This window comes from Papilio xuthus, unplaced genomic scaffold (assembly GCF_000836235.2).
Source record: "Papilio xuthus unplaced genomic scaffold, Pxut_1.1 DF826933.1, whole genome shotgun sequence".
In the NCBI taxonomy this organism is placed as follows: Eukaryota; Metazoa; Arthropoda; class Insecta; order Lepidoptera; family Papilionidae; genus Papilio; species Papilio xuthus.
Window position 1 is genome coordinate 5343619 of NW_013531716.1, and position 26190 is coordinate 5369808.

The 26190-nt window shown below is 32.7% G+C and overlaps 5 protein-coding genes across 8 annotated transcripts in view; 4 read left to right on the forward strand and 1 right to left on the reverse strand.

Moving 5' to 3' along the window:
- Apaf-1 (protein) overlaps positions 1 to 26190 on the forward strand; it is an 81459-nt gene that overhangs the window by 49018 nt on the left and 6251 nt on the right. The gene's annotated exons all lie outside the window — the stretch shown is intronic.
- Acat1 (Acetyl-CoA acetyltransferase 1) lies at positions 399 to 3107 on the forward strand. 2 transcript variants are annotated; one of them, XM_013317882.1, is made up of 4 exons: positions 399 to 570; positions 727 to 915; positions 1148 to 2166; positions 2803 to 3107. In XM_013317882.1, the coding sequence occupies exons 1-4, from the start codon at positions 514 to 516 to the stop codon at positions 3080 to 3082; spliced, it is 1545 nt and encodes a 514-aa protein (XP_013173336.1). In that variant the 5' UTR covers positions 399 to 513; the 3' UTR covers positions 3083 to 3107. The 2 variants fall into 2 exon arrangements, with proteins under 2 accessions (XP_013173336.1, XP_013173337.1); XM_013317883.1 differs by lacking the exon at positions 399 to 570 and adding an exon at positions 602 to 647.
- On the forward strand, positions 4792 to 13408 carry LOC106122033 (exportin-4). The gene is made up of 15 exons (XM_013317880.1): positions 4792 to 5012; positions 5657 to 5935; positions 6009 to 6836; positions 6908 to 7074; positions 7286 to 7453; positions 7555 to 7661; positions 8037 to 8199; positions 9437 to 9596; positions 9831 to 10000; positions 10292 to 10422; positions 10727 to 10878; positions 11108 to 11277; positions 11647 to 11746; positions 11960 to 12142; positions 12449 to 13408. The coding sequence occupies exons 1-15, from the start codon at positions 4962 to 4964 to the stop codon at positions 12920 to 12922; spliced, it is 3303 nt and encodes a 1100-aa protein (XP_013173334.1). The 5' UTR covers positions 4792 to 4961; the 3' UTR covers positions 12923 to 13408.
- Positions 15752 to 17159, forward strand: LOC106122039 (uncharacterized). Its single transcript, XM_013317888.1, has one exon. It carries the CDS (start codon positions 15846 to 15848, stop codon positions 16737 to 16739), a length of 894 nt encoding a protein of 297 aa, XP_013173342.1. The 5' UTR covers positions 15752 to 15845; the 3' UTR covers positions 16740 to 17159.
- Positions 18138 to 22501, reverse strand: LOC106122038 (uncharacterized). 3 transcript variants are annotated; one of them, XM_013317884.1, is made up of 9 exons: positions 22041 to 22501; positions 21530 to 21691; positions 21052 to 21261; positions 20631 to 20783; positions 20267 to 20492; positions 19514 to 19815; positions 18562 to 18667; positions 18310 to 18373; positions 18138 to 18240 (listed from the first exon to the last, which is right to left on the reverse strand). In XM_013317884.1, exons 1-9 carry the CDS (start codon positions 22269 to 22271, stop codon positions 18177 to 18179), a joined length of 1518 nt encoding a protein of 505 aa, XP_013173338.1. In that variant the 5' UTR covers positions 22272 to 22501; the 3' UTR covers positions 18138 to 18176. The 3 variants fall into 3 exon arrangements, with proteins under 3 accessions (XP_013173338.1, XP_013173340.1, XP_013173341.1); XM_013317886.1 differs by having other exon boundaries at positions 18143 to 18240; positions 18317 to 18373; positions 22041 to 22500; XM_013317887.1 differs by having other exon boundaries at positions 18217 to 18240; positions 18323 to 18373; positions 22041 to 22500.

A 26190-nucleotide genomic window follows, 5' to 3' on the forward strand; every position in this document is an offset into this window, starting at 1 on the left:
TGTTTTTGTAAAAGTCTATTTTTAAGTAATTTGCTCAAAGATTCTTTGTTAATATGTCAAGAACTTTAAGCGTCTAAAGATTAAATATTTTGTAATAAATCAAGAATCAAAACATCTACAAAACATAAAATGCAATTTTCTGCAAATAGGGTTAGATACTGAAAATAACTATTAAATATCTCATAACAATTTATTTCTATATGTAAAATTACTTAAAAGTATATATGCACCACCCGTGTGTGATATATAATGATCTATACATAAATAAATAACCGGTCAAAGTTTGTTTCACCTTTTTCTTTTCGAAATGATTTTATGAAATTGAACTATAGCGCCAAAAGATAAGGTTCAATATCGTATTTGCGCTATTACTGATAACTTTAAATAAATAGGCAACTTCTACAGTGATAAAGTATCTCAATCAAATTATTATTCATTAAGTTTTAATCAAAGATCTTGTGTCACGTTTTGTGAATAGGTGTAAGAATACTTTTTTTTTAATCAAAATTAACAATGCTTCTCTTCAAAGGAACAAATCTGATTACTTTTAAAATATGCATCGGGGGCACGGTACGTACTTTATCTAAACTTACATTTTCATTCTGTCATTTTTTTTCTTAGTTGGATTTCAGTCGCCGTAGCAATAGGTCGATTAACTTGGTATTACTTACCATACAGTATTATTTTCTAATAAAAAATATTTTTATTTTGCCGTTTGCTTATTAGATTCTGAAAACGATGTCAAGATCTTTGTCAAACGTTACCCTCAATGAGGTTGTTATAGCATCAGCAGTTAGGACCCCCATGGGTTCTTTTAGAGGAAGTTTAGCGAGTTTGTCTGCAAGTGAACTGGGTGCTGTAGCTGTTAAAGCTGCCATTGAAAGAGCCGGTATTCCTAAGGAAGAAGTAAAAGAGGTTAGTGTAACTTACCTACTTTTTATAATGTACAGTTAGTTTTAAATTGTTTGAAGAATCTAAACCAAAGGAACCACAAACATAACGGTAATGCTTAGAGTTACGTTACGTTGCGCCAGTAACAAAATTTGATACGAGTTTATCTCATAAAAAAAATTGATATCTAAGATGTAATTTAAAAAAAAATTGATGATGAAATTATTAAAGTCTTGTATCATTCATTTTGTTTTAGGTATACATAGGAAATGTTTGTTCTGCTAATCTTGGACAAGCCCCTGCAAGGCAAGCTGTCATTTTTGCAGGCCTTCCTAAAAGCACTATATGTACAACAGTAAATAAAGTTTGTGCTTCTGGTATGAAGTCAATAATGCTAGCAGCGCAAGGCCTTCAGACAGGAGCTCAAGATGTTATGTTGGCTGGTGGAATGGAGTCAATGTCAAATGTGCCATTTTATTTGAAACGTGGGGAAACCACCTATGGTGGGCTTCAATTAGTTGATGGAATAGTTTTTGATGGGCTAACTGATGTGTACAACAAGTTCCATATGGGCAACTGTGCAGAAAACACTGCTAAAAAATTAGAAATCTCAAGAAAAGACCAAGATGATTATGCTATTTCTAGCTATAAGAGAAGTGCTGCTGCCTATGAACAAAAGGCTTTTGCTGACGAGTTAGTACCTGTTCCAGTACCTCAAAAACGAGGAGCTCCCCCAGTCATGTTTGAGGAAGATGAAGAATATAAAAGGGTGAACTTTGAGAAATTTACAAAATTGTCTACAGTATTTCAAAAGGAGAATGGCACTGTAACTGCTGGCAATGCTTCAACATTAAATGATGGTGCTGCGGCATTGGTTTTAATGACTGCAGATGCAGCTAAGAGATTGAATGTCACACCGATTGCTAAAGTTGTTGGCTTTGCTGATGGAGAATGTGACCCAATTGATTTCCCGATAGCTCCTGCTGTTGCTATTCCTAAACTGTTAGAAAAAACTGGTGTCAATAAAGATGATGTAGCTTTATGGGAAATTAACGAAGCATTCAGTGTTGTTGCCGTAGCCAATCAGAAGTTGTTGGGTTTGGACCCAGCGAAGATTAATGTTCATGGCGGTGCTGTTAGTTTAGGACATCCTATTGGTATGTCTGGGGCTCGTATTGTCGTCCACTTGTGTCATGCACTGAAGAAAGGTGAAAAGGGTGTAGCATCAATTTGTAATGGTGGTGGTGGTGCGTCTTCTATTATGATTGAAAAATTGTAAGTTCTACATAAGAAATGCTATAGTATTTCTTTTATCTATATATTGTGAATTGGTGTTGTATAATGCTATAATGTGAACATTATCATGACCACAGATTACTTGAAATGTAGACAAATAGTCACAAAAAATTGATACTTATGTGACCCTTGTTGCTTTGACCTGTGTACATAACAATACAAACTTCTAAACTTTAAAATGTTTTGTATTATTATAGTTTTTACATCTAATATCTTTAAATTATATAACAGAAATTTACTTTACTGTACTTCTATGATTTTACTGTTTGGCTAAAAGATATTGTTTAGAATTGCACAAAACTGGCAAAGTTATTTATGTGACATTTTTTGTGATACTTTGTCTACATTTTAATGATACAGAATTTATTGTTATTTTATTCTGGTAACGCATAAACTAACTGATACTTTGTGCCTTAATTTTTTTTTGCTTTATCATGAAACTTGTTACATATGGTTAAGAATAGTTATAAGGAAAGGTTTTTATATTGTATCATAATGTCAGATTTTTCTGCTGTTTAGCGATTTATAATCAAATTTTAATATATATTTTAATTAAACAATTTTAATTTATATCATCATTTGTTTTTTTATGAAATTGAAAATCTCCTTTTTCAGACCTGAAGCAATAAAAAGACCACCCACTTTAACTTTCTACACAAAAGATCCGTGCCCTTTATGTGACATAGCTCTGGAAGATCTTGAGCCCTTTAGAAACAGGGTAAAAGTAGAAAAAGTTTATATAACAGAGAAAGAAAATCTAAGATGGTTAAGATTGTATAGAAATGATATACCTGTTATATTTCTTAATGGAAAGTTCCTATGTATGCACAAATTGAATAAAGACTTATTAGAAAGAAGATTACAATTAATTGAAAATGAATATGAAATGAAATAACATCTAAGTGTAATTAACATAACCACATAATGAGTTAACTAGTCAATATATAACATTATCAACTTTGGTATTTTCAATTTTTCCCTCAACTCTCAAGTCATGATTTAAGTTTTTTTTGTAAGATAAGGGGGCAAATGAGCAGCGCGAAGGTGGAAGCAGAGAAACTGGGGTCTAGCAGTTGTGGCCGTGCTAGTTAGTACTAGCTAGGTAACTAAGTTCAAGTCTTTTAGGGAAGGATAGCAAGAGGAAGTGGATTTAGCAATTAAGAGGATATGTAGGATGCGGAATATATTCCTTTTCTGTAAGTCAAGTAACTCACCTCTGTAAAGGTACATTTTCACCTTTTAACTACTTGCGAAATCAGGTCGCCGCTTGTTTGTTTGCCGTTTTTATAACATTTATAATTTTAATAAAAAAAGCTTCTGATTAATCGTGACATGCACCAATGTTTTTATCGGCAGTAAGTATTATAGAGTTTTCAATGAAAAATTTGCACAAGATAATTATCTAAACATCAAAAACAATTGTTAATTACGTTCTTAGGTTCGATTCCTAGAATACTAAAAATATTAAACGTTTGGTTTTGATACTGGGTATATTTATTAGCACATACTACATAGCGATTGTTCGTTGCGATTTTATTTTCATACTAAAATTGAAATATCTCTTGGGACTACTTGGTGGCCCAAGGCGGCTGGCATCCAGCTATAACTAAAATTATATTCTGCGCAGCAACTCGCCACTTGGAATATTTGAAAACTACTGCATCATTCTAGTTAAATACCTCGATTGTATTAATAATGAATAAATCAATGATAATAATACCTACGTCTCGTAACCATATGTAAATTACATTAGACTCGGCCGCAAATGGAATTTAATATTCATACAATGCTGTAAAAACATATTTTACGCTTAGCATTACAACCACATTATTGACCACAATATCATGTTACAGTTACCTAGGCATACTACGATAATTTATTTTTAATGTTATGTTTATGATGCCAGGTGATTCTTGATTTACGATAAAAGTCATAAGATCTTAAATCTTAACGGGGCTTCTTGTTTCGGTGTATAGAATCGCCTCTTACAAAACGACCAATCAGCATTCACAAAACGATCATGCTATCAAAAATATCTGTTTACATACACGTGATCAGCACTGACTGGTTTTCTACAATGGGCTTCACATGTTAAAATTGTTACATATTAAGCCATCACTGTGAGTCAAGTAATTTGTAACCGTTTTAATGTCTCCGTTCATTGATATTGATTTAAGACTTTGAATAAGTCTCACTTATACATATTTTATTTTTAATTCTTACAGAAGGGTAAATAAATAATATTTTCGAGGGTGTCCGCACGTTTCCACTGCCAAAACATTCACAAAAACACATCATCACATTACACATATCTTCGTCCCTCTTATTCTCCTTGAATAAAATGAGATAACGAGTTTTCCGTGTTTCAGACTGAGTAATAGGAGTGCGAGTATAAGGTGCATTTGTACATTTTTGTCACATATTATTTCATGATCGATGTCCTTGCATTATTTATAGGGATTACAATATAAAATTAAACATATACCTAGTGAGGTATACATAAAGAGACATAAAATTAACTGCACCAAATAAACATTTTGATAAAAGTGGTAACCCAAATATGTTTTGACTTTTTGACTATTTTGTATACTCTGTATCTGTATTACTCCCCCACTTTGTCAACCATTATTTTCATTTTGTAAATGTCGTAAATTGCAATTTTGCGATGTATGAATATCAAAATTTTTTGATTTATGATATGAGTTGGTGTAAGTGACTACAATTATTTAATTTGTTAATACCCTTTCTTTCAATATCCATTGTTATTAAACAAAATGAGTGACTCTGCCATTCAAACCTTGGAGGCAGCGGCACAAATATTGATGGTAAGAAATATTTTATAAAATAAAGGAATACTAGATAGCATAGGAAGTACTTTGATACTTTAATTAATATATAAAACTATTTGAGGACAATTTTCTTTAATCGAGATACCAACTTTAAGGTTAAAAAACAAAAATATAGAGGTTAACTTGGTAATATAAACTTTTGTTGTAATAATGAGTATAAAAATAAAATATGTAAAAATATATATGTAGTTGGATGCGAAAATCGTTAAAATTCACATAGTATTGTGAAATATATAACATTTATTTTACGCTAACATTATTATAAGTATTTGTTTATGTTGTCAATAACTGTAGTTATAATGAGATGCGCATTATTTGTAAACAAGGCTTATAGTAATTAAAAAAAAAACAAATTATAGTAACTTTCTTGTATTGAAGCCATTTAACATATAACTTTTATATAGCATAAATTCAAGCCTATTAACAAAATCAGAGTCACCAGAGTGCTGAGTACCATTGTCACACCTTGATTGTTGGCATTTCATATCGACTAGGTTTTCGCTTATATTCCTACTGTTGAATACTCTGACCTCAGAAGTATCTCCAAACAAAAGCGATATCAATGAAATAACAAAGTATTCATATTTACAGCACTGACCACTGTATCAATGTTATTTTAGGCACCACCAAATCTGGTGACACCAGAACAACGCCATCAAGCTGAAAGTGTTTTCCTAGAATTTCGAACAACAAAAAATCCTTATCAATTGTGTCGAGAAATTCTTGAGAAGTCTACCTCAGAATATGTGCTATTTGAGGCTGCGGGTCTCATCAAAGCAGGTCTGATAAGAGAATGGAGTTTACTATCCAAAGAAGATACTTCATCAATACGAGAGTATTTACTGAATTATTTGCTGAGAAAAGAAAATCCACCATTTGTGAAAGAGAGGTTGCTACAGGTATGCTTTAATTGTATGGTTTGTATGAAGGAAATACTGGCAATATTAAAAATAATTATGATGTATTTTTCAGACTATAGCCATAATCATCAAAAGGGGAAGTGTTGATGATGGGGGTAGGGAAAGAAAAGCCTTATTGGCTGAATTAGAGAAAATAATTGTTACCCCACCTATTAGTCAACAGAAGCTGGCATGTTCCTTGATATTAGCTATAATGCAAGAGTTTGCTATCACAGTTAAAACAGCAGATGTTGGGTTAATATGGGAGGTACATTTTCGTTTGAAGAAATCATTTGAAACACTGAATTTGAAGAGAATATTTCGATTCACGATTGGAGTGCTTGAGCAAATCATGCGTTCAGGACATCCACCTGAAGGTGAACAAGCAATGTTAACAAAACAGTTGATTTCAATTATGGAAACAATACTTTGCTGGAGTCATGTATCACCTTTACTATCGAAACGGTTGATTGGTGCATTTGAAGCTATATATGAAAGTGAGACAGCGCCCGCATTAAGGTTAAATATGAACTGGCGGGATACCATAATAAAACCTGAAGTCATAGCATTGTTCTTTGAACTACATATATATGTTAGGTCAAATCCTGAGCTAACTAATCCGTCATTAACTTGTCTAGTACAACTAGCAAGCTTAAGTGGTGTAGTAGTATCAGCTAGTAACTTGAAACAACAGTACTTGGAGCATTATGTGAACAATTTTCTGCGAATGTTGTCATTCATTCAGCCGAATCACAGGGAAATGCTCGGTATATCAGAGATATATCGGAGATTGATACAGTTTTTTACTCCTACCTTGATAGCTGGGACACCTCCAGCTTTTCTTCAATATCTAACAACATACACATGCCATTGTATAAGAGGTTCGATAATAGAAGAAGGAGTAAGTAAAACTTGAATCTAAGTGAGAAAATGTACTTTTTTATATTATTATTTTATATGCAATTATTTCAGTTGAATGAAGACACAGTATTAAGAGAAGCGTTGAACAAATTCTTGCACACTTGGAGTTCTTTGGTACATGATGTTGATGGATACACAACGGAAACATTACAAAATCCATGCATAGAAGTGTTCAACACATATTTGCAATGTAGATTAGCTCCGCCTGATGGTACTAGGTAAGTTTTATTTTCATTTAGACACTCAAAATATGATACATAAACAAATTAAACATTTATAAGTTTGAATAAAACATCTTTTCCACTACATGTAAAAGATTTTTCTTCAGTGTCGACAATGTAAATGGATATGGTACAATATTACTTATAGAGATAAAAGTCATATTGGTGGAAAATGGTTCTAAGTTTGCACATTAATTGATTGTTGTAGAGGATTAGAAGCTAAGGATGGCTGTGAGGAAGATATAAAGGATGATATAGAGGAAGACGAGAGAGAGCTACACAATGAAGTGTTGATGACCATAGGAGCGATGGCGCGGAAAGCACCAGCACACTGCTGCCATTTGCTATTCACTTTGTTGCAAGATAGAAGCAAAAGGTAAACACTACAAAGCAATTACAGTCAAAGAATTAAATTCACTTCCCCCTTAGGATAGTATACTGTAGTGTAAACTATCACCATTACTTATTTTTTAATAGATTGGAAAGTCAACTGCAATTAATGCACACGGGAAAGTTACCAGTGTCTAGTGCAGATCAATTGTCAATGCTGTTTGAAGATTTACATTGGATTTTGATGATTATTGGTAAGTTCATCGTTTTTTAACAATAATTATAATTACAACCATATAACAGACTCCTACTTATTTTTATTTTTTACTAGCTGTCGCCCCCGACTCCGTCCGCGTGGCATTAAAAAAAAAATCTAAGTAGCCTATGTGTTCTTCCAGACTATGTTCTATATGTATGCCAAATTTCATCAAAATCCGTTAAATCTTTCCGGAGATACCTTCAAACATCCATCCATCTAAACATTCACATTTATGTAAGAAATAAGATTTTTTTTTCTAGTATATGTATAACAGTAAAAGTATGTTAACACTTTCCATGCCAATATAAGTTAACTGCCAAACTTCTGGTGTCCTTCAATGTTGTGACATTTAATTATGTACATGTTCTAGGACATTTCTTATCCATGGATGGATCGGGAGAGGCGAGGACTGAAGCCAATATACCGCCCGAGTTGATGCGATACAGTATTAGAGAAAATGCTAATATAGACGCATCACTTCGCTATTTAGTAGGAGAGACGGCCACTCAGGATAACATCGATCCTATTGTCAAGTATGTAGACAGTTTGTCAGTTTATAAACTCACTAGCCGTATAAGCTGGCGGTATAAGTAATGTTTCTAACCTCTATGTATCAATTTAAAATTTTATGCTTGCATTATGTTTAATCATTACGCTATATTAGAGGCAGATTTAGTTTATTTTAAAATTCAAATATGTAAAAATTTGCCGTTTCAGTGTAGCTTTATGTGCTCATAATTCTGTTAAACACTAAAAACACTAATCATGAGTTTCTGAGATTAAAATTCCCGTTTAAAACATATTGTTATATCTGTTTTGTTAAAGCTGAAGACAGAGATGGCGATTTGTTTTATACAGAGATTTTGGTCTCCGAAACTTACAGTGTATAAATATTTGAAAGCTTTTCATAGTATAGTTAAATGTTAAATCATTTTTATTTCCATATATTTAATCATACACAACTAAGATATAAGTATTTAAGTAACTAAAATAAATTGAATATTTCAAAATAATGTGCCAACGGAAACATAAGTGTAATAGATCATCATCAACCTGCCCTTATCCCTATCGAGGGTCGGCACAGTGTGCATTACTCCTCCATACATCTCTATCAGCCTTCATATCCGAGTGATAGAGATGTATGGAGGAGTAGTAAGTAATAGTAGTAGTAATAGTAGTAGTAGTAATGTATAAGTGTAATAGATAAATACTTCAAAAATAATTGCGATTTAAATCAATATTACCACGCAAAGAATATTACATAAAGTATTCATTAAAAGCAAGTATATATGTATTTTTTTATTGTATATTTCTTAGTTTATATAGTAGAGCGACTCATTTGACCTTTAACTTTTGTTCCTGCACGTTGAAGATGTAACACGATTTTTGTATGCTTATTGTTTGAAGATCTTTTTTTGTGCTTAGAGATTAGATATAATCTTAGAAAATTTATGTTAAAACTAACAAAATAATAACATTTAAGACTTGCTTACATATCTATATGTATAACTACAGTATTATTTAATTTCAAATTTAAATTTTTAAGTATAGTTATATTTTTAATTGGTTTATAATTTTAAAATATAATTTCAATTATATTTTGATTAAACTAGCAAATGCTCGCGACGCTGCCCGCGGAATTAAAAGAAAAAGATAAAAGTAAAAGGTTCTATATGTATGCTAAATTTCAGCGAGATCCATGCATCCATCCATCCATACGTCCATATATTTGTTTAGTCACAAAATGATATTTTTTACTTTACTTTACAGATTAATCGGTTTAATTATACGTATAAACGAATGGGAGTGCGCAGCGTTAGAAGCGGGTTTCGGCGGTGTGCTGAGTCCAGAACTTTCCGCCACCGTCTCTTGGTTGCTCAAAGTCTGGGCTAACTCATACTTAATGCTGGACCCGGCTGATTATACAGAAGTACGTATAAACGGTGAAAGTATTGGAGAATTTGTTAAATTGTTTTTTGATTACTTATCCATTTTTTCCAAGGATAAGTTTAAGGTTTTTAATTGCATAATTCCACGCATAGTACCAAACTTCATGATCGGTTTAGTTTTGCAGTTCATGGCGAACAAATATTAAGTAATTTCAACTTAGGATTGCCCTTAGTGACGATATGTCTGAGTACGAGGAGTGCGTTCCATGTTGCAGATGTCGACAGTGCTGGAGTGCGCGTTCCGCCAGGAGTCAGAGGGCGCGGCGTGGGCGGTGCGGCGGCTGGCCAAGCGCGCCGGCTTCGTGCTCAAACATCTCTCAGCTCAGCCAGTTGCAGTCAAACATGTTGTGCAACTGTTGGCACATCTGGCCTACGCTTATCCCAAGTTAGTATACTTGTATTCAAATATCTTGCCGGCTCAAGGTCATCAAAGCGTCATGCTTTACGACCCGTTATACCTAGAATTGTCTTACTATTATAAATGCGAATGTTTGGATGTATGGATGGATGTTTGTTAGAAGGTATCTCCAGAGTGGCTAAACGGTTCTCAATAAAATTTGGCATAGATGTAGAACATAGTCTGGAAGAACACGTAGGCTAATAATTAAGTCTTGAGGAGAAGGAGTCGCAGGCGACAGATAGTTGAAAATAATTGCATAATTTTACTTATTCGCAGTCGAAATCAGCTGGCGAATTGTGAAGATTTCGTAGCTCTTGTGGCGTGGGAAGTGTCAGGAAATGATCTGCCGGGTAATGTGAGAAAAGAACTGCATAAGGTGTTTGCACGACTCGCTTCCTATACAGAAGGTAATGTTGGATACTAAATTCTATATAAAAAAATCTACTTATTAGATTCCCATTATTAACAAAGTTTAATAATCGATTCATGGGACTATTGGTACATATTGGTGTCTCTTTTTTCTTAAAGAGAATAAAAGGGATGACAATATGTTTTGAAATCCACAGTAACACGTTAAAAGTTCGTTGATTACAGCCTTATAAAGGTAAAATTGTTTGAGTTGGATTTATAATTTCTCATTTCTATTCAATTGGACTTTATGTATGAAATTGAAAATGCAGAAAAGTTGGTGTTAATTAGCAGTTTGTATAGGTGAGGCAAAGAATTGTCTGGTTGCGAGTACGGCGGCGCTGCAACAGAAGCTGTTGACGCTGTTGAATGTGCAGGAAGACACGGAGCCTGTGCGCACCACACTGGCTGACATCCTAGACTGCTACTGCGGCATCTCGGAGGGAATGCTCGAGGTAACATGTTTTTGAGGTAACAGAATGTCAAGCCTACGAGGTAATATCATGTCGTGTGTGAGGTAACAAGGTATTATTAGACAACGGAGTCCCAAGTACCTCTAATATTAGGTGTTATTACCATGCGCTTACAATAAATGTGATTATTTAGGCAAAAAAGAGATTCATTTACATATAAAATTGTTTTTTTTTTGTTTTGTAAAATTTTTATTGTTTCGTTTATCCACAGATAGCAACAATGGATGAGCAAGTGACGATGCTGTTCAACGCGTTAGATAAAATCCCGGGCATCATCTTCAAGTACCACAACTACCCGGGCGTGGTGCTGCCAGCTCTCAACCTCCTCGCCAAGTCAGCTAAGAACGCGATGCATTGCCAGGACCAGGATATCGTTAATAAGTAACTCTTTGTTTATATTGCTAGTAGCCTTAGACTCCGTCTGGGTGGACTTAAGAAAAAACTTAATTAGAAGGCTATGTGTTCTTCCAGGCTATGTTCTACATGTATGCTAAATTACAGCGAGATCCATGTAGTTGTTCTGGAGATACCTTCTAACCAATATTCATCTATCCATTCATACATACATCCAAATATTCACATTATTACATTAGAATTCTTACTAAGTAAGATGTTATTTGACCTTTCCCATATAGAGACGTACACTTGTACGGATCAGTGCGTATTCGTGTACGTATAACTAAACGTACGCGTGCGTGATTGTATGTAATTTTTTTTCTAATTTTCTAATAAATGAATAATTTGTTACAGGTTCGTAGATATTTGTCACACGACCTTCGAAGTTTACGCTCGGTGGAACTCTGGCAAAATCTCCAGTATACCTCAAGACGTAGAAGAGGAAGCTTATGACGTACGTCTAATGGGGTTTCTTTGATGAAGTATCTGTATAAAAACATATCATCCATCTCTTTCTTTTTGAAAAGAAAAACAGAGATAGCAACATGCTTTTGTTTCCTGATAAAAGAAATAAAATGAAAGGCATAGGATTTTATTTGGCAATGTTAGCGTACACCTTTTGTTTTGTCTACGTTAGTTATTTTTTTATTGTTATCTTGTATACCAGGACATCATAGCGCTGATGGAGCTGGTGCGGTGGCTGTCGTGCGGCACGGGGGGCAGTGTGCACGGGGGGTGCGCGCGTGGCCTGCGTCTGCTGCTGCCGCTGGTGACGCCATCACTACTCGCATTGCCCACGCTCGCGCACTCCGCATTCCGTCTACTCAGAGACCTGGAGCAGGCTGACGAGGTACTAGGACATCATAGTAACGAAGTAGCATATAGATGGTTCAGAATACTGATGAAGAAAATGAAGATATACTGGTTTCACATTTCTGTACTGCACTAAAAGGCGAACAAAATAACGAGTCAAGTTTTGTAATATTACTGTGTTATATGATATCTAGTGCTAGCTGTGACCTTGACTACGTCCGCTCGGAATTAAAAAAAAACCTATTAGCTCGTGTTCTTCCAGGCTATGTACCACATATATACCAAATTTCATCAAGATCATGCATTCGTTTTGTAGATACTATAGTTAGATTTTTGTTTTCAGCTCACAAATCTACCGATACAAGATTTCAACATGGTGATCGCTGCGTTACGCATCGGTTTGACCGCAGTGTCTAGCGACGTGTCCACGTTGTGCTGCGAGACAATAGGCGGTCTGTCCAATAAAGCGCAGGCTATGGGAGAAGATAATCGATATTCGGCCGCGTTATTAAGCTTAGCTCAATTATTACTAATGTTGATATTAAAAATGGAAATACCACCAGATTCAATACCAGCGGCGGGAGCTGCCATTTACTTTTTGACATGCGTCAGACCATCTCTCCTGGAGGGTTTAGCTCGACAAGTTATAGAAGCATTTGCAGCCAACGATCCAACTAATGTACCGAGACTAGAAGATGCCTTCAGGTTATTAACCAATGGAGTACTCTTCGATGGTTATAGGCCACATAAGATACGATTCCAGGATAACTTTGATAAATTCCTGTCGAGCGTGCATGGATTCCTTATCGTCAAGTAGCGCTGCTAAGAGAGTCGATAATCGATATCGTCGAAAAATCGATATACTAAAGTTTAATCGATATATTTGACTATCGATTAAACGCTTTACGATATGGTCTTGGTGTACTTTGACTATCTTGAAAGTCAACATGATTTTGTCCTAATCATATTAGGAAATAAAAGAAGTGAAAACTGGTAATAACCAGACTATTTGGCGGTTTGAAACAAGCTGTTATTGATTTTGACAAAAAATTAGTAAAAAAACTGTTACTGTAACTACAAGAATGTGCTAATCTTGCTATTGCAAATTTTATAAATAACATGATTTATTGTGTAGTAAAATATAAGAATGGAGAATATTTTAAGGGAATTCGAAGTCCCTCCTTTGGGCTGTGTGGTATTCCAATGATGGAAAAATAGTATTTTATAAAGAGTAAGCTTTATGTAGTTTTCTTGAAAACATTATCAATTTTTATACTATTTGGCCTAAATAGAAGCCTATGTCTTGATCCTCATTTTTTCTTGGTAAATAAAGCTTATATAAAATTAAATTAAGCTTATATGAAATTAATTAACAATCATTATCTTTCATAATCAGACTTTCGTAATATCTAAAACCCTGTAACCTGAATAAGGGGGTTCAAATGTAAGCGAACTTTTATCTATGAATTGAATCTTTATCTATAAGCAAAAATGAGACAATTATTTTTATTTTATTTTCCATAAAATGCACTTTAAATATCCTAAGAATAATATCAGTACTTAAATTTCTGCAATTATTTTTTTTTATGAGAAAGTCTAAAGTTCATATTTTATAGTATTTACAAAACACTTTTTTACTCAGCTTAATTTGTCGAATAAAAAATGAGACTAACAATTGAACACCCTTTATTTCTAATAATTAATGACAACAATGAGATCTAGCATTGACAATCATTTTATTCGTAGGTTTTTCAGAACAAAATATCCCTTTAAAACATATTGTCATCTCTGTTTTGTCAAACATAATGACAGGGATACCGATATGTTTTAGTAAATAAGAGACAAGATCTCACCTACAGTATTCAGGAATTTCTTCATTTGTGATTGCAATATAATAGAATCGTTAAAATATAGTCCTACAATGTATTAGCACTTATTTATTGCAGGCTTTAAGTCCGTCTCTTTATAAACTAAGTATTGACATTCTTTATTAGAAATTAAATTCTCGTACCGTAATTTTCCTTGATATTCTAATGAGTAATATGTAAATGAACACCAATTCTGTATTACAGTATAGGGTAATTAAATATTTACTAAAAAAAAAAATAGATGCAAAGCGTACAGTAGGTTACATTATGTTGTCAATTGTTTATGAAATTTTATGGAGCTAGATGTTTTAAATATTATAAATATATATTATATATTTTATAATGTTGGATGCCTGTTCAAGAGCATATATATTTTTCTCATTGTTTTAAGTATTAATTTTAATTTAATTATGACTTATTTTTTTCCAATCAAATCATGTTATTCGTGCACAATAACTTGCCATAAGTGCGAAGATGAGTCTGTGCTTGTACAGTGTGCAAAAAATATTTTTTGGGATAATATAGCTTGACTAGAATTATAAAATAAACTTTGAAATATTTTGAAAAAATGTGGAAAATATTTTTTGAGCATTAGTAAGTGATTTAATAAAAATGGTGGTAGCACAGCCCGTCTAGGATTTTTATATTCTTGAATATCCTATAATAAAATTAAAGAACAAAGTAAAGCTTAGAAATTCGCTGAATATTCGAATAAATAATAACAAGGGCGATAATAATGCATTCCACATCAGACTTATTGTGCACGATTGCCATACGTCTTTTTGTTTTTTTTCCTCCTTGGTGGCATTTTTTGTTTAACAACCCAATCTCATTTTTTTTAAGTTTGCTTTTAAACTCATTAATTTCTGTTCAAATGTTGAATTAAGTGTTTTTTATCTGAAGTTCTTAAAGTTTAGAATTTTAAATTCTTTCTACCATATTAATCAAATTCATATATTCGCTAAATAAATGGCTTAAATTTTATAAAAAAAAGCACACATGTGACTCGTAAAATTAAATTTTTCGATAAAAATATGAATTAGCGTGTATGAAGTACAGCGTGTCATGGTTGTTTTTCATAAAAAATGATCACTGTTTATAAAATTTAAGCGTTAATTTGAAAAAGGGATAATGGTTTGACAGCTTTAGGTTATTTCAACCTTTGAATCATCTTTAGATAAAAAGTTTGTAAATATTAAGATCATATTTTACTACCTCTATGGTAGGTTATTACATTTCTCTGTATCATTTAAATTTAATAAATTGTACAAATTTTTACATATAAAAATAGTTGTTTCATTATATCATTGAAATTTTATAACGGTTTGTGGTTACCTGCATATGTTTGTTGTGATGGGCCTGATGTTGGTGGTAGAAGAAAGCGCTCCCACAGAAGTGTCCCGACCGCGTATGCTTGTACGCTTGTACAGTCAAGGTAGTTCCACTGCAGAACAATTGTCTTGTCCCATGCAACCAGACAAACTACGTTCCTTCTTCCAAATAACAAATTCCGTACAGACACATTTAAAAGCTACGGCCTTATTATTATAGTTTCCTCGTCTTTGTCTAATTACTTACGAAAAGTTTAAACGATTGTCGTTTTTAATGTGGAATTCAAGGAAAATAGGTACCCAAAAATATCAGACAAAAATGTTTCTAAAAACTGAAAAATTGCCCACTGTGCGCTGATTCTTTCTCGTCAAGCCTCCTGTTGCCTGCTGTGCAGTGAAACAATTAGGTAAACTTCTGGCAACATTTTGTGCCCCGATGTCAAAAATTACACATGTCAATTGTCAACGTCAATATTTTTTATTTTACATTTATACATATTGTGTGTTGGTGTTTTGTGTTTATTAAATTACAAAATCTAAAATGATGTGCGAAGGACGGAGCCTCCTAAATACATCAGCTGCGTCATCAAAAATAGGTTGTGATGAGGATCCAGAGGTTGCAGCGGTCAAGAAATACGTAAAAGATTTGTTGAAATCTCGAATTTTCCTCGGCCGCTATTTAGAAAGGAGATTAAACGATCAACTTAGCTGCTACCGTGATATTGTACTTTTGAGTAATGCCGAAACTGAACTTAAACGAGATTTACTAGAAGCCGAAGCAAAATTAAGAAGCATATTTTCCAATGGACTTTGGATTGGCGTCACAAATGCAGAAAAAATTGGAAATTTCAGCGGCGTTTGTATCTGGACGGAGATTGATGATCAACCACTTGGGGCTTTTTGGTTTCAAATTAAAAGTGTCAAGTTTAGAGAAAATGAAGTTTTATTGGTATTAAAATGCATAAGGCATATTTCTGATGCTTATTTAGAGATGGAACCAATTCTTACAGGATTGGCAAAGAAAAATGTTGAAAGTTCAGAAAATATTCTTGATAACAGTGTAGTATCATTAAAGGAATCTTACAATGATCTGCTAACCAGCATAAAAAGTGCCTTATCAATAACAAATGTAAAAGAGTTTTTCACATTTTTAATTGCTTTTGCCATTGCAGTTGTTACTGGCAGTACAAGTTTTGTTAGTTTTCTTGGAAACTTCATATTGGCACTGATAAGAGAAATTTCTATTTTTGTTAAAAACTCTACTCCCATGTTCTTAGGAATTCTGGACTTTTTCGGTAAAATTGTTGGCGGTTTTTATATCCTTTTAGCTATGTTATTTAAGCCCAACACACCTGTCAGAGTAAGCCGAAGGGCCCTGCCTTATGAAGGTCAGTTACATAGTTACAATAAATTCAGCGGCAAAGACTTTGACTAACATTTGACAAACAAAGAAAAATGTTTATGTACTGTTACATTATGTAACTATCATATAATCAAGTGCAATGTATATTTAAATTATAAAAACTGGTTTGGTAGCAACTAATACTTAATTTGTGGTACATGTAGTGTTCTAGTAGAACATATTATTATCCAGCATTTTAACTATTATTAAATTGCATTTCAAACAACATTCCCATTTCATCTACATTCATAGATAAAGTCTTCTCTTATCTTAAAGTACAGTCCTGAATTTTAAATGAAATTCATACTTGCATATGAATAGCAAATGTTTCCAGTAAAAATAAAATTATGCAAGCTGTGCGGGAAAATTGTTTTAGTATTTGAAAGGCTGATTTGGTATCTTACTTGTTTTTATAATGATATTTAATGCATAAATTAATTATTTATACATCAATTTATTGTTTTTATTAACAGCCTTACTTTTTACAACAATAGGGTTTAACCTAGAGGTAGGCCAAAGTAGGAAGTATTAATGTTGTCAAACACTGTTATATATGCATCACCTGCATCTTCTTATTTATGGTGCCAGGGATATTTGTCTTCATGTAGTAACATTAAGCTTATGTGGTAAAAATTTCAATAGTGAGCTGTGAGTCACTGGACAATATGCAATATAAATGTGTGGTCAGTTATAAAGAGCTGCAAACACATGATTGATCTCTAGGTCCTCAACTGAATTATATTGACTCACATGTTAATAAATTTAATTTCAAGTCTATGTGTATGAACTATTGAATTCAGTTTAGAGCTAGTTTACACACATTCAGATGTCTTATATAAAGACTGAGGGAATCTTTGCTTTTTGGAGACCCATAAATATTATACAGATCTGTATTTTATGACCTATGTATAGTATTTATTCATTTAATTTTGATGTCTGTGGTATGATATGTTCCTTATTTTATGATTTTAAATAAAAGAGGCTGTAGAATGAGCATTATTTTTCATTATTCATATCATGCATGTTACAGCAATATAGTATCTTTGCAATTAATAACCTTAAAAACGGAGTGACATGTGTAGAGGTTTTATAATCTTCAAATCTTCGTTTTTTACATAGATACAGAAAAATGTATAAGCTTTGTGGGATGTGGGTATTTATGAGATGATATAGTCCATTCAATAGTTTATTTTCTTTAAATATTAATATAGAAAAATAAAATTTTACATAAAAAAAAATGGTGTAAAAAAGGTTGGTAAAATTTTATTCAATATGAAGACATTTTTATGCACAGAATTAATTACATTGTTTTATAAAATTTAATGAAGTTATGCTTATTTATTTACAAATAATTTCTAGTACATTTATATAAAGCTGAATTCATTTAAGATGCAAAAACTTAATTTTTCCTAATAAACAAGCTTATGAATTGTATTGAAATAATTTAAATGTGATACTTGATAATAAAATTTATGTTACTCTATTAAACTTGTTTTTGATTCCACCGGCACATATATTACTTGCTTTCGAGTTTCTGAAAAAAAAAATTTATTTATTTCAATGTTTATTGATATAAGTGAATAAGAATTTATAAATATTTTACCCCTTACTCTCACATTTTTTTTTCAATGTATCCAATATCTGTGTAGAGTAGTCAACATCTGAAACTAAAAATTTGGTTTGAGTACTAATAGGGATTAGGGTGATGCCACATGAGCGGCAGCACAGCGGTAGATCAGTACAAAATTACTGCCTTACGGCGTCGAACGCAGCTCTATGTTTTTCATAACCTCATAAATCTATGTGGCATTTATCTATCTTATGAGTAACTGAAAGTTAATTATAAAATGCCTACCTCGTTGTTTAGACATATACAATCGTTTCCCCGGATGCACAGTCGATTTTTGCTTTTTTACTTTTTTCTTCGCTATTTGAACAAATTGACTTTTCATTTGGATAGGCTAAAAAATTGTTTCATAAATGTATTTTTTTTTAATTAATAAACGTCGTTAGCTCATGTGTTCTCAGCGAGCAGCCAGTTAGCCAATGACACATATCTTTGAATTTCTTCGCAGATATGTGCAGATTACATGCGTAAATTTCATATGAAATTCGAAAAACACAATGGTACATGTGGTACAGGGATCGAACCTGGACAAAATTTTCGTATATACTAAGAAATTCGTGGTTAACATCGACACGAAATTGTATTTTTTTTTTTGCAAACGAGTGACCGGACACCTGAAATCGCTGAAATAGCGAAGTGACCGTTGTCCATAGACATACGCAATTGCATATGCGTTGCCTACCTTTAATCGACGGAGGAGAGGATGCACAGAAAGAAAATATTTTCCCTACCCATGCATCCTCTCATCCGGAAAGTCCACTTCAACTTCCCATCCTTGTGAAGTGTGGGAAGGGAAAGAGGACTAAATTAGGCCTTCGGGACGCACACTCATCAGACGAAACGCGGAATTGCTTCCACTTGACGCCTGTCTTCTGTGTGGTCGTGGTATTTCACCGGGCGAGCCGGACCGATTCGTGCGAAGATGTTAAAGCGGGCTCTACCACTGTTAAATTGTTATTATTATCTACATATATAACAATCATTTGTTGTTCGTTAGTCTCGTTAAAACTCGAGAATGGCTGAACGGATTTATCTTGGTGTTGAAATGTTCGTGAGAGTATAGCGAAGGTTTAAAAGAATAATTCACACAATTGCCGGTAAGTAATTAAGTTTTTTTTATTTCGACAGCTAGTTTAGGGTTAAATAATATTTCAATCTATTTAATATGTAAATTATTTACCTCAGTAGCAGTGCTCGTTACCACTACTATGTTAGTAATGCCATAATTATTTCCCATAATCATACTTTTAGAAACGACATTATTAAGAAGTGTTGTAGCATATATATTAATTTGGCTATGATCATATACTCGTAGTATACTTTTTAAAACTAGAAGCAATTCCGGTCTGTATGACTTGAGTTCCTCTTTACCGTTCTCTTGTTTTGACCAGTTGCTGAGTAATTCGAGATTTAACAGTGCTTCCTCTAACGGCATCTCAGAGCCATGTTTTATCAAATTAAGTAGCGTTTGTATAACTAAACCTACAAATTTTGAATTATTTATACATTTCATTGATTACCACAATACAATAGACTCGTTTTGAAAGCTAAAAGAGACAAAAGAATCAACAAATGCAAAAGATTATTCGAATAGGCAAAGCCGATCCTATTTGGTAGTAATCTGATTGTCTCTATATGGCGTTAATTCAGATATCTCATTATTAATTTCCGTGAAGGCGCTACCAAAACGAGCCAATTATATTGTGACTATGATATACAAAATATACTTTTTAATTGTTGTAAATTTTACGTACATAAGTATACTCCGTGTATATTAGTTTGAATACATCCTTTTATCAAGGCGTATACTCTGGTAAAATTTTTGGTCGTTTTTTAAAATTGAACTGAATTTCTTCAATAGATTTATTTTTGTTACTTTTTTGCTGAGATGAAATCATAGTAGGTGATTTTTCGTTTAATTTCTTTTCATTACCTTTGTCATTTGTCTTGCGGTAATATGACACACTGAGGTTCTGAGCGAATTGTGGTTCCAGACGATCTAAGATGGCACGCAGCACCTCAACTATCTCTGCGTTCAAGTTGTTACCGCATTTCTTAAGCGCTTGTTTGATATCGAAAATTATCTTAGAGTTTAAATTTAGATAGCGCTTTCCTTCTTCTGGTCTTGCAATTTTATTGACCAATGTCGCAGTCATCATCTGTGGCGAGAAAAGACAATAAAAAACGAACCTCAGTTAATTAAACTTGTAATTTTATGGGGAAAAATGCGAAATGATGTGTCAAATATTGATGTCCAATTAATTACTATTAGAAAGATGTGATAATTTTAACCTTACCATCGTTTCCTGGTTTCCACAATTTGCATATTTACACGGCCAAGTTATTAAAGTAGTAATAATCGAATTCTCTTCAAATACATTGCAGATGTCATTGAAAATGCAACCTTGTATGATATCAGTTTTTTCTAACAGCGAACTATTAGATAAACCCTGTCAACAAAGTTTATAATCACATTTTAATGTTTTTCCCCCTTTTGAATTATGTTAAAAATAAAATTGAGCTATAAGGCGATTCTATTTCAAATCAACTACACTGGGAAATGTATTTTTTTAAGTGTCAAGTTCCTTTCTGTAACGAAAGACCGATCTTTATATCGAGTTTTATTGCGACTGTCTTTTTTTATTTATATGTCCAATAAATACGTAGCACGATTGCAACAAGAGATTTCGACAATTTTAAACTTATGGTTATACTTACATCTTTTAAAAACATGAGCGCACGTTTCGTATATTCATCTCCAATGTATAGGAATTTCTTCAGTATCCGCATGTTCTTTATGATCTCCCCGACATTACATGTCATATGCTTTACATTTTCGTTGAATAGTAATATGAAATCATTATAAATATCGCTGTTCAGACACTGGCATTTTCTTGATAGCCTGTTGTATATTGAACATTCTCCTTCCTATGATAAAAACGTGTTAAAACGGGGTTGTTTGTCTGAATATATGTATAAATAATAAATCTATCAAGCAACGCATACAGTAGACAAATTTAATGCAGTTTATGCCGTACTCAGAGTCATTTATTGGTTAATAAAGAGTTCCTCAGTGTCGGTTCGTATTCTGAATGCGGCAGTTTGTGCGCGTGCGACAATGCAGTTTAATACTGCTTCTGTTCACGAAGCACAATAAGTAAAGTCAATTATCTCATGTATTATTGACGGTACTCACGTGTGGTTGAATCGGTTTAAGTTTATTTTTACGGTTTGTTTTCTTTTCCGGTGTTTCATTAATTGTTTGTCCTTCAGTGATTTGATTTGGTTCAAACATTAATATTTTATCTAATAAGCATAACAATTTTCTAGTGCTCTCTTTCAAGTCATATAATTTGCCCTTAAACATTACAATTTAAATCAATAACTATAAATGTGTGATAAAAATAAATCTGACTAAAATGGACAAAGTCCTCCCACACTAATCCTAGGAGTAGGCCACCGTATAGGGAAATAGCGTTAAGAGTTTTGAATAATGTGGGTAGACCAGACCACATACTGCGAAGGAAACTCCTACCAGTTTCAGTTACACCTTTTTAACTGAATATGTGAGTGTCGTTTTTAAATATTCTTAGATCGTTAAAATAAGTATGTATTCATGGTATCACACCTTAATACCAAAGAAGACCATTCGTTTTAGAAACATTGACTTTTATTGCAAGGTTATAAATTGCAAAGTTTTCCTTCACCTGATAAGATTTGGCCGAGGGTTCCAGTGGATGTTCGGTTACAATAGTGCCTTCGTTATACAATTTCACGTCAATATCCTCGTAATAATCATCATTGCTAATATCGTCTGTCACAGTCTTCGCTTCACAGGTGTCATTCTCGTCACACAAGAAACTAAGAAAGGAAGAAGACTTTGGATAGAAATCTTTGTAGATACTGGATTTTTTCATGTTACTTATTATATCAGGCATCTTTATTAATTACTCAATTATTCAAATCAACTTTTTAACATGTTGTGATCAACGCAAATATGTTGTTGAACTAGAAAATTGTTATGCAGTTATATGTTTATAAGTAAGCTATTGCATTTGCCCTTGGTTTAATAGGAAACATCGGCATTTAAGCGAGATTTTAAGGTTTTACTTTCAATCATTTTTATACCGATATTAAAAAAAGTAAAATTTTAGTGACTTTTGGTGAAAGTCACAACAAATCTCAGAAGATATTATTTGAAGGATGGATCTATGTTATACTTATTATACTCTTTGGGATGGATGTTATACGTTATATAGAAAAACTGTCGTAGCACGATTTCACAAAAAAACATGATATGAAATATTGTTATACGAAAAAAAAATTATGAAGCTTGCGGTAAATCTAATAAATATTCGTAATACTGTCCAATTTTCATGAGTCTGGGCCAGGATAGTTATAGAAACAATAAGCCAGGGGGTGGAAACTTAGAAGAAGGACGATTTGTATGGAAAGTGGCGCCACCTTTTAAATCTTGGTAAATATCATTTCATCTCATGGCTAAGAAGAAGAAACATCATTTGTGTCATCGAGACATTCATGTGTCATCAAACCGCAACGTTTTTTCGTATTTCTATTTCTGTTCTTGTATTCTTAGTTAAATGTTCTTTCATTTTTTTTTAATTAAAATGTGTTTTCATGAAAAACGACGCTGTATGTAACTGTGTTTTAGATGGACTGCTTATGGTAAGTTACAATTCAATAAAAATTCTTATATTATTCCCATACGTCAGACTCATTTAAACATTTAAATATTTTCGTACTTTGGTGTAGTTTTTATTTAGCACCATTGTGATTTATACTTTCCGGTAAAATCATATTGAATGGTGCCCTAATTCTAATACATTTTACATATCAGTACAGTACTATCATACTTGACAGGAAATCACATTCTGTTTGTTTGTTGTAGGTGCAAATGTACAAACGCGGAAATTCCCGGTGTTCCACTTAACGAAAATATGCCTTGCACCGTGCAACGAAACAAACTCCGCCCCCTTTTTACAGATAGCCAATTAGTTAGCAATGAGTTGCGCAAGCGACTGGATAATAGTAAAAACAATCAGTTGCGTACTGCTATGCATCGCTGCGTGTTGTTTCTGCCGCTGTCTTTGTTATGCGTTTTAAGTTTTTAAGGCATTACGGGTGCTTCATTTTAAAATTGTTTATTTTTTTACGATAGCAGTTAGGACAACACAACCGCACAAAAAATAAAAATCGATTACAACTTCTTGTATCCTTTTAATTTTATTCAGAATCATAACAAGTTGACAAACAACTACAGTTTATACTTTTTACAGATATTGACATGTTCTTAAATATTGTTTATCTTTTTTTATATTTCCAGTTTTCGCAGCACATGTATGAAACACCTACTATGGCTATAGTTTGCACATTATCAAAGATTTTGATAATGAGCTGAAGACGCTGAATCTATGTTACTCACATTTTATGTATCATTCTTCTATTTTGAAATAAATCTGATCAAAAACAACATTTCTTTCCTCTTTAAAATGTTAATATTAAAGTAGAAATAAATGATTTGAAAAATAATTATATTTTTAACTTAACCAGGTGTCAATACCATAGTTTACTCACTGAAAATTTATAAACGCTTGCATATATAGTTACAGTAAAATCTCACTATAATGATTTTTTTATACTGAAATATATTTATATTAACTATTCAATGTTTACTTGGCATGCAATATTCATACATTGGCAACCTGGCACGTCTATTTCATTTTATTCCTTGAATCGGTTGCACTTTGGTAAAAAGCCGCCTCAACAGGTGCAAGTAGTAAATGCTTCTACAGTAAAGAATGCCGCAGCAATAACAAAAGATAGTAATTTAGACTGTCATAAACTGCAAATAGCAAAATATTTTTCTTCGAACACCTATAATATTTTTTGTAGTCTATCCCGTAACAAAAACATCATAACCCGATCCGTATTTTATCTAATGATCACACAGCCGTATCAAACATAATTTGTTGCTTCTGATACCAAGGAGAAATGTTTCTTTGTGAAAGATTTTATTATCATTCAGCGGATTCGGCTGATCAGACACGATAGGCGGGTTTTAAGATAAAGGTTAACTGTCATGATATCTAAATTGCAACATAAGTGCAATGTTAGAACAAAGCAAATGGGACTTTCTACGCGGAACGGAGAATCAAAAAAGGTTTCTCTTATATCATATCATATATTTTTTCAATGTTATAGTATGGTCTACATGTCCTTGATAAAATTATCATTAAATATATTTTATCAATGACTTAAGACATTTTGAAAATATCACCTTTTGATAGGCATGCGCTAATTATGGGCGATTATCAAGTCGTAAAATTATAGATTTAAATAATAAAGCTGCTGCGAGAGCGCATATTATGATTTTGGTATTAATTGTTAGCGTGACAACATCAACGAGTGGGACGGCTCGATCAGTGAAATACCACAACCACACAGAAAAGAGTCTCTAAGTATGATTTTTTATAATATACTCGAATACTATCGTTCCTTAACAAAATCAAACATATTCAAGTTTATTTCATAGCGTCTATTTAATGTTTTAAGCTCGTCGTTTCATTCGACATGACACATGTTATGTCACTAAAAATAATATAATTTAAATGAACGCAAATAAGTTTATTAGATCAGGTTAAATTTGAAATCATAGTTATGTTTCCAAGAAAGATAAAACAAGGTAAATTATAAAATATTATGTTGCTTAAATGATAAATATTTGTTGTTATTTATAATTCTAAAACATACTTTAATTTTTTAATTTATAATTATCATATGACTAAGTAAAATATTGGTAGAAAAAAATTAAAACTTCCGATGTTTTTCGTTGTTAATTTTAAAACAGAATAATTTTAAAATGAAATAATGGAGTCTGAAGTAACGCTGCTTTCGTTTCGAACGACAACAAAGAAAATAATATTTTTATTGAGTCTATTGTTACAACGCTGACCATGTTCGAAAATAAGAGTTAAAGGCTGCACCCTATTGGTTATTGTTTCCGCGTCGTGGTCTCAATGCGTACGAAACGTTTAAACGACTATTGCCCTAGAGGTGGAACACCGGGAAGTTCCGCGATTATACATGGCTTTCCCCATCCTGAGAGATGGTCAGTGATGTTTAGAAAATGTGTTTCAATCACTGGAATTATAGAGCCATAAACTGATGTGTCTGAAATTAGTAGGTGGGTCCATATATGGGGTGTATATGTAAAAATATTTTTTTATTTGTAATTTTGTTTTGTAAAGAAAAATGTGCTTGCCTATGTTGTAAGTAAGAGAATATGTTCAGAGTGTCTAAACTTGTAAATAACTACAAATTGCGAGCTTGCATGTGACTGAAAAAAATTTGAGGTTTGGTTTTAATTACAGGGTATGCATTCTTTTGTGACCGCGCTATACTATTTATTACCGTAAATATAATTTTCAAAAATATACATTAAAAATAAAAATATTGAGCTAATATCTTGAAAGTCATTGATGTATATGTACATACATAAAATATCAAGTGTAGTCTTAGTTCTAGTAGTACTTTATTTGATATGTAGTGAGATAGAATAATAGTCAAAACAACAAAATATAGTACTATTGTACAAAAAAACACAATGTAATTACCACATGGTTTTTGGAAATCTTCTCGGAAGGAAACATCAGCTTTCTAACTCTCAAAATTATAATACAGTTCATTCTACAATTCACACTAAAACTACAATCTTCTTCTTCTTCTTCTTCTTCTTCTTCTTCTTCTTCTTCTTCTTCTTCTTCTTCTTCTTCTTCTTCTTCTTCTTCTTCTTCTTCTTCTTCTTCTTCTTCTTCTTCTTCTTCTTCTTCTTCTTCT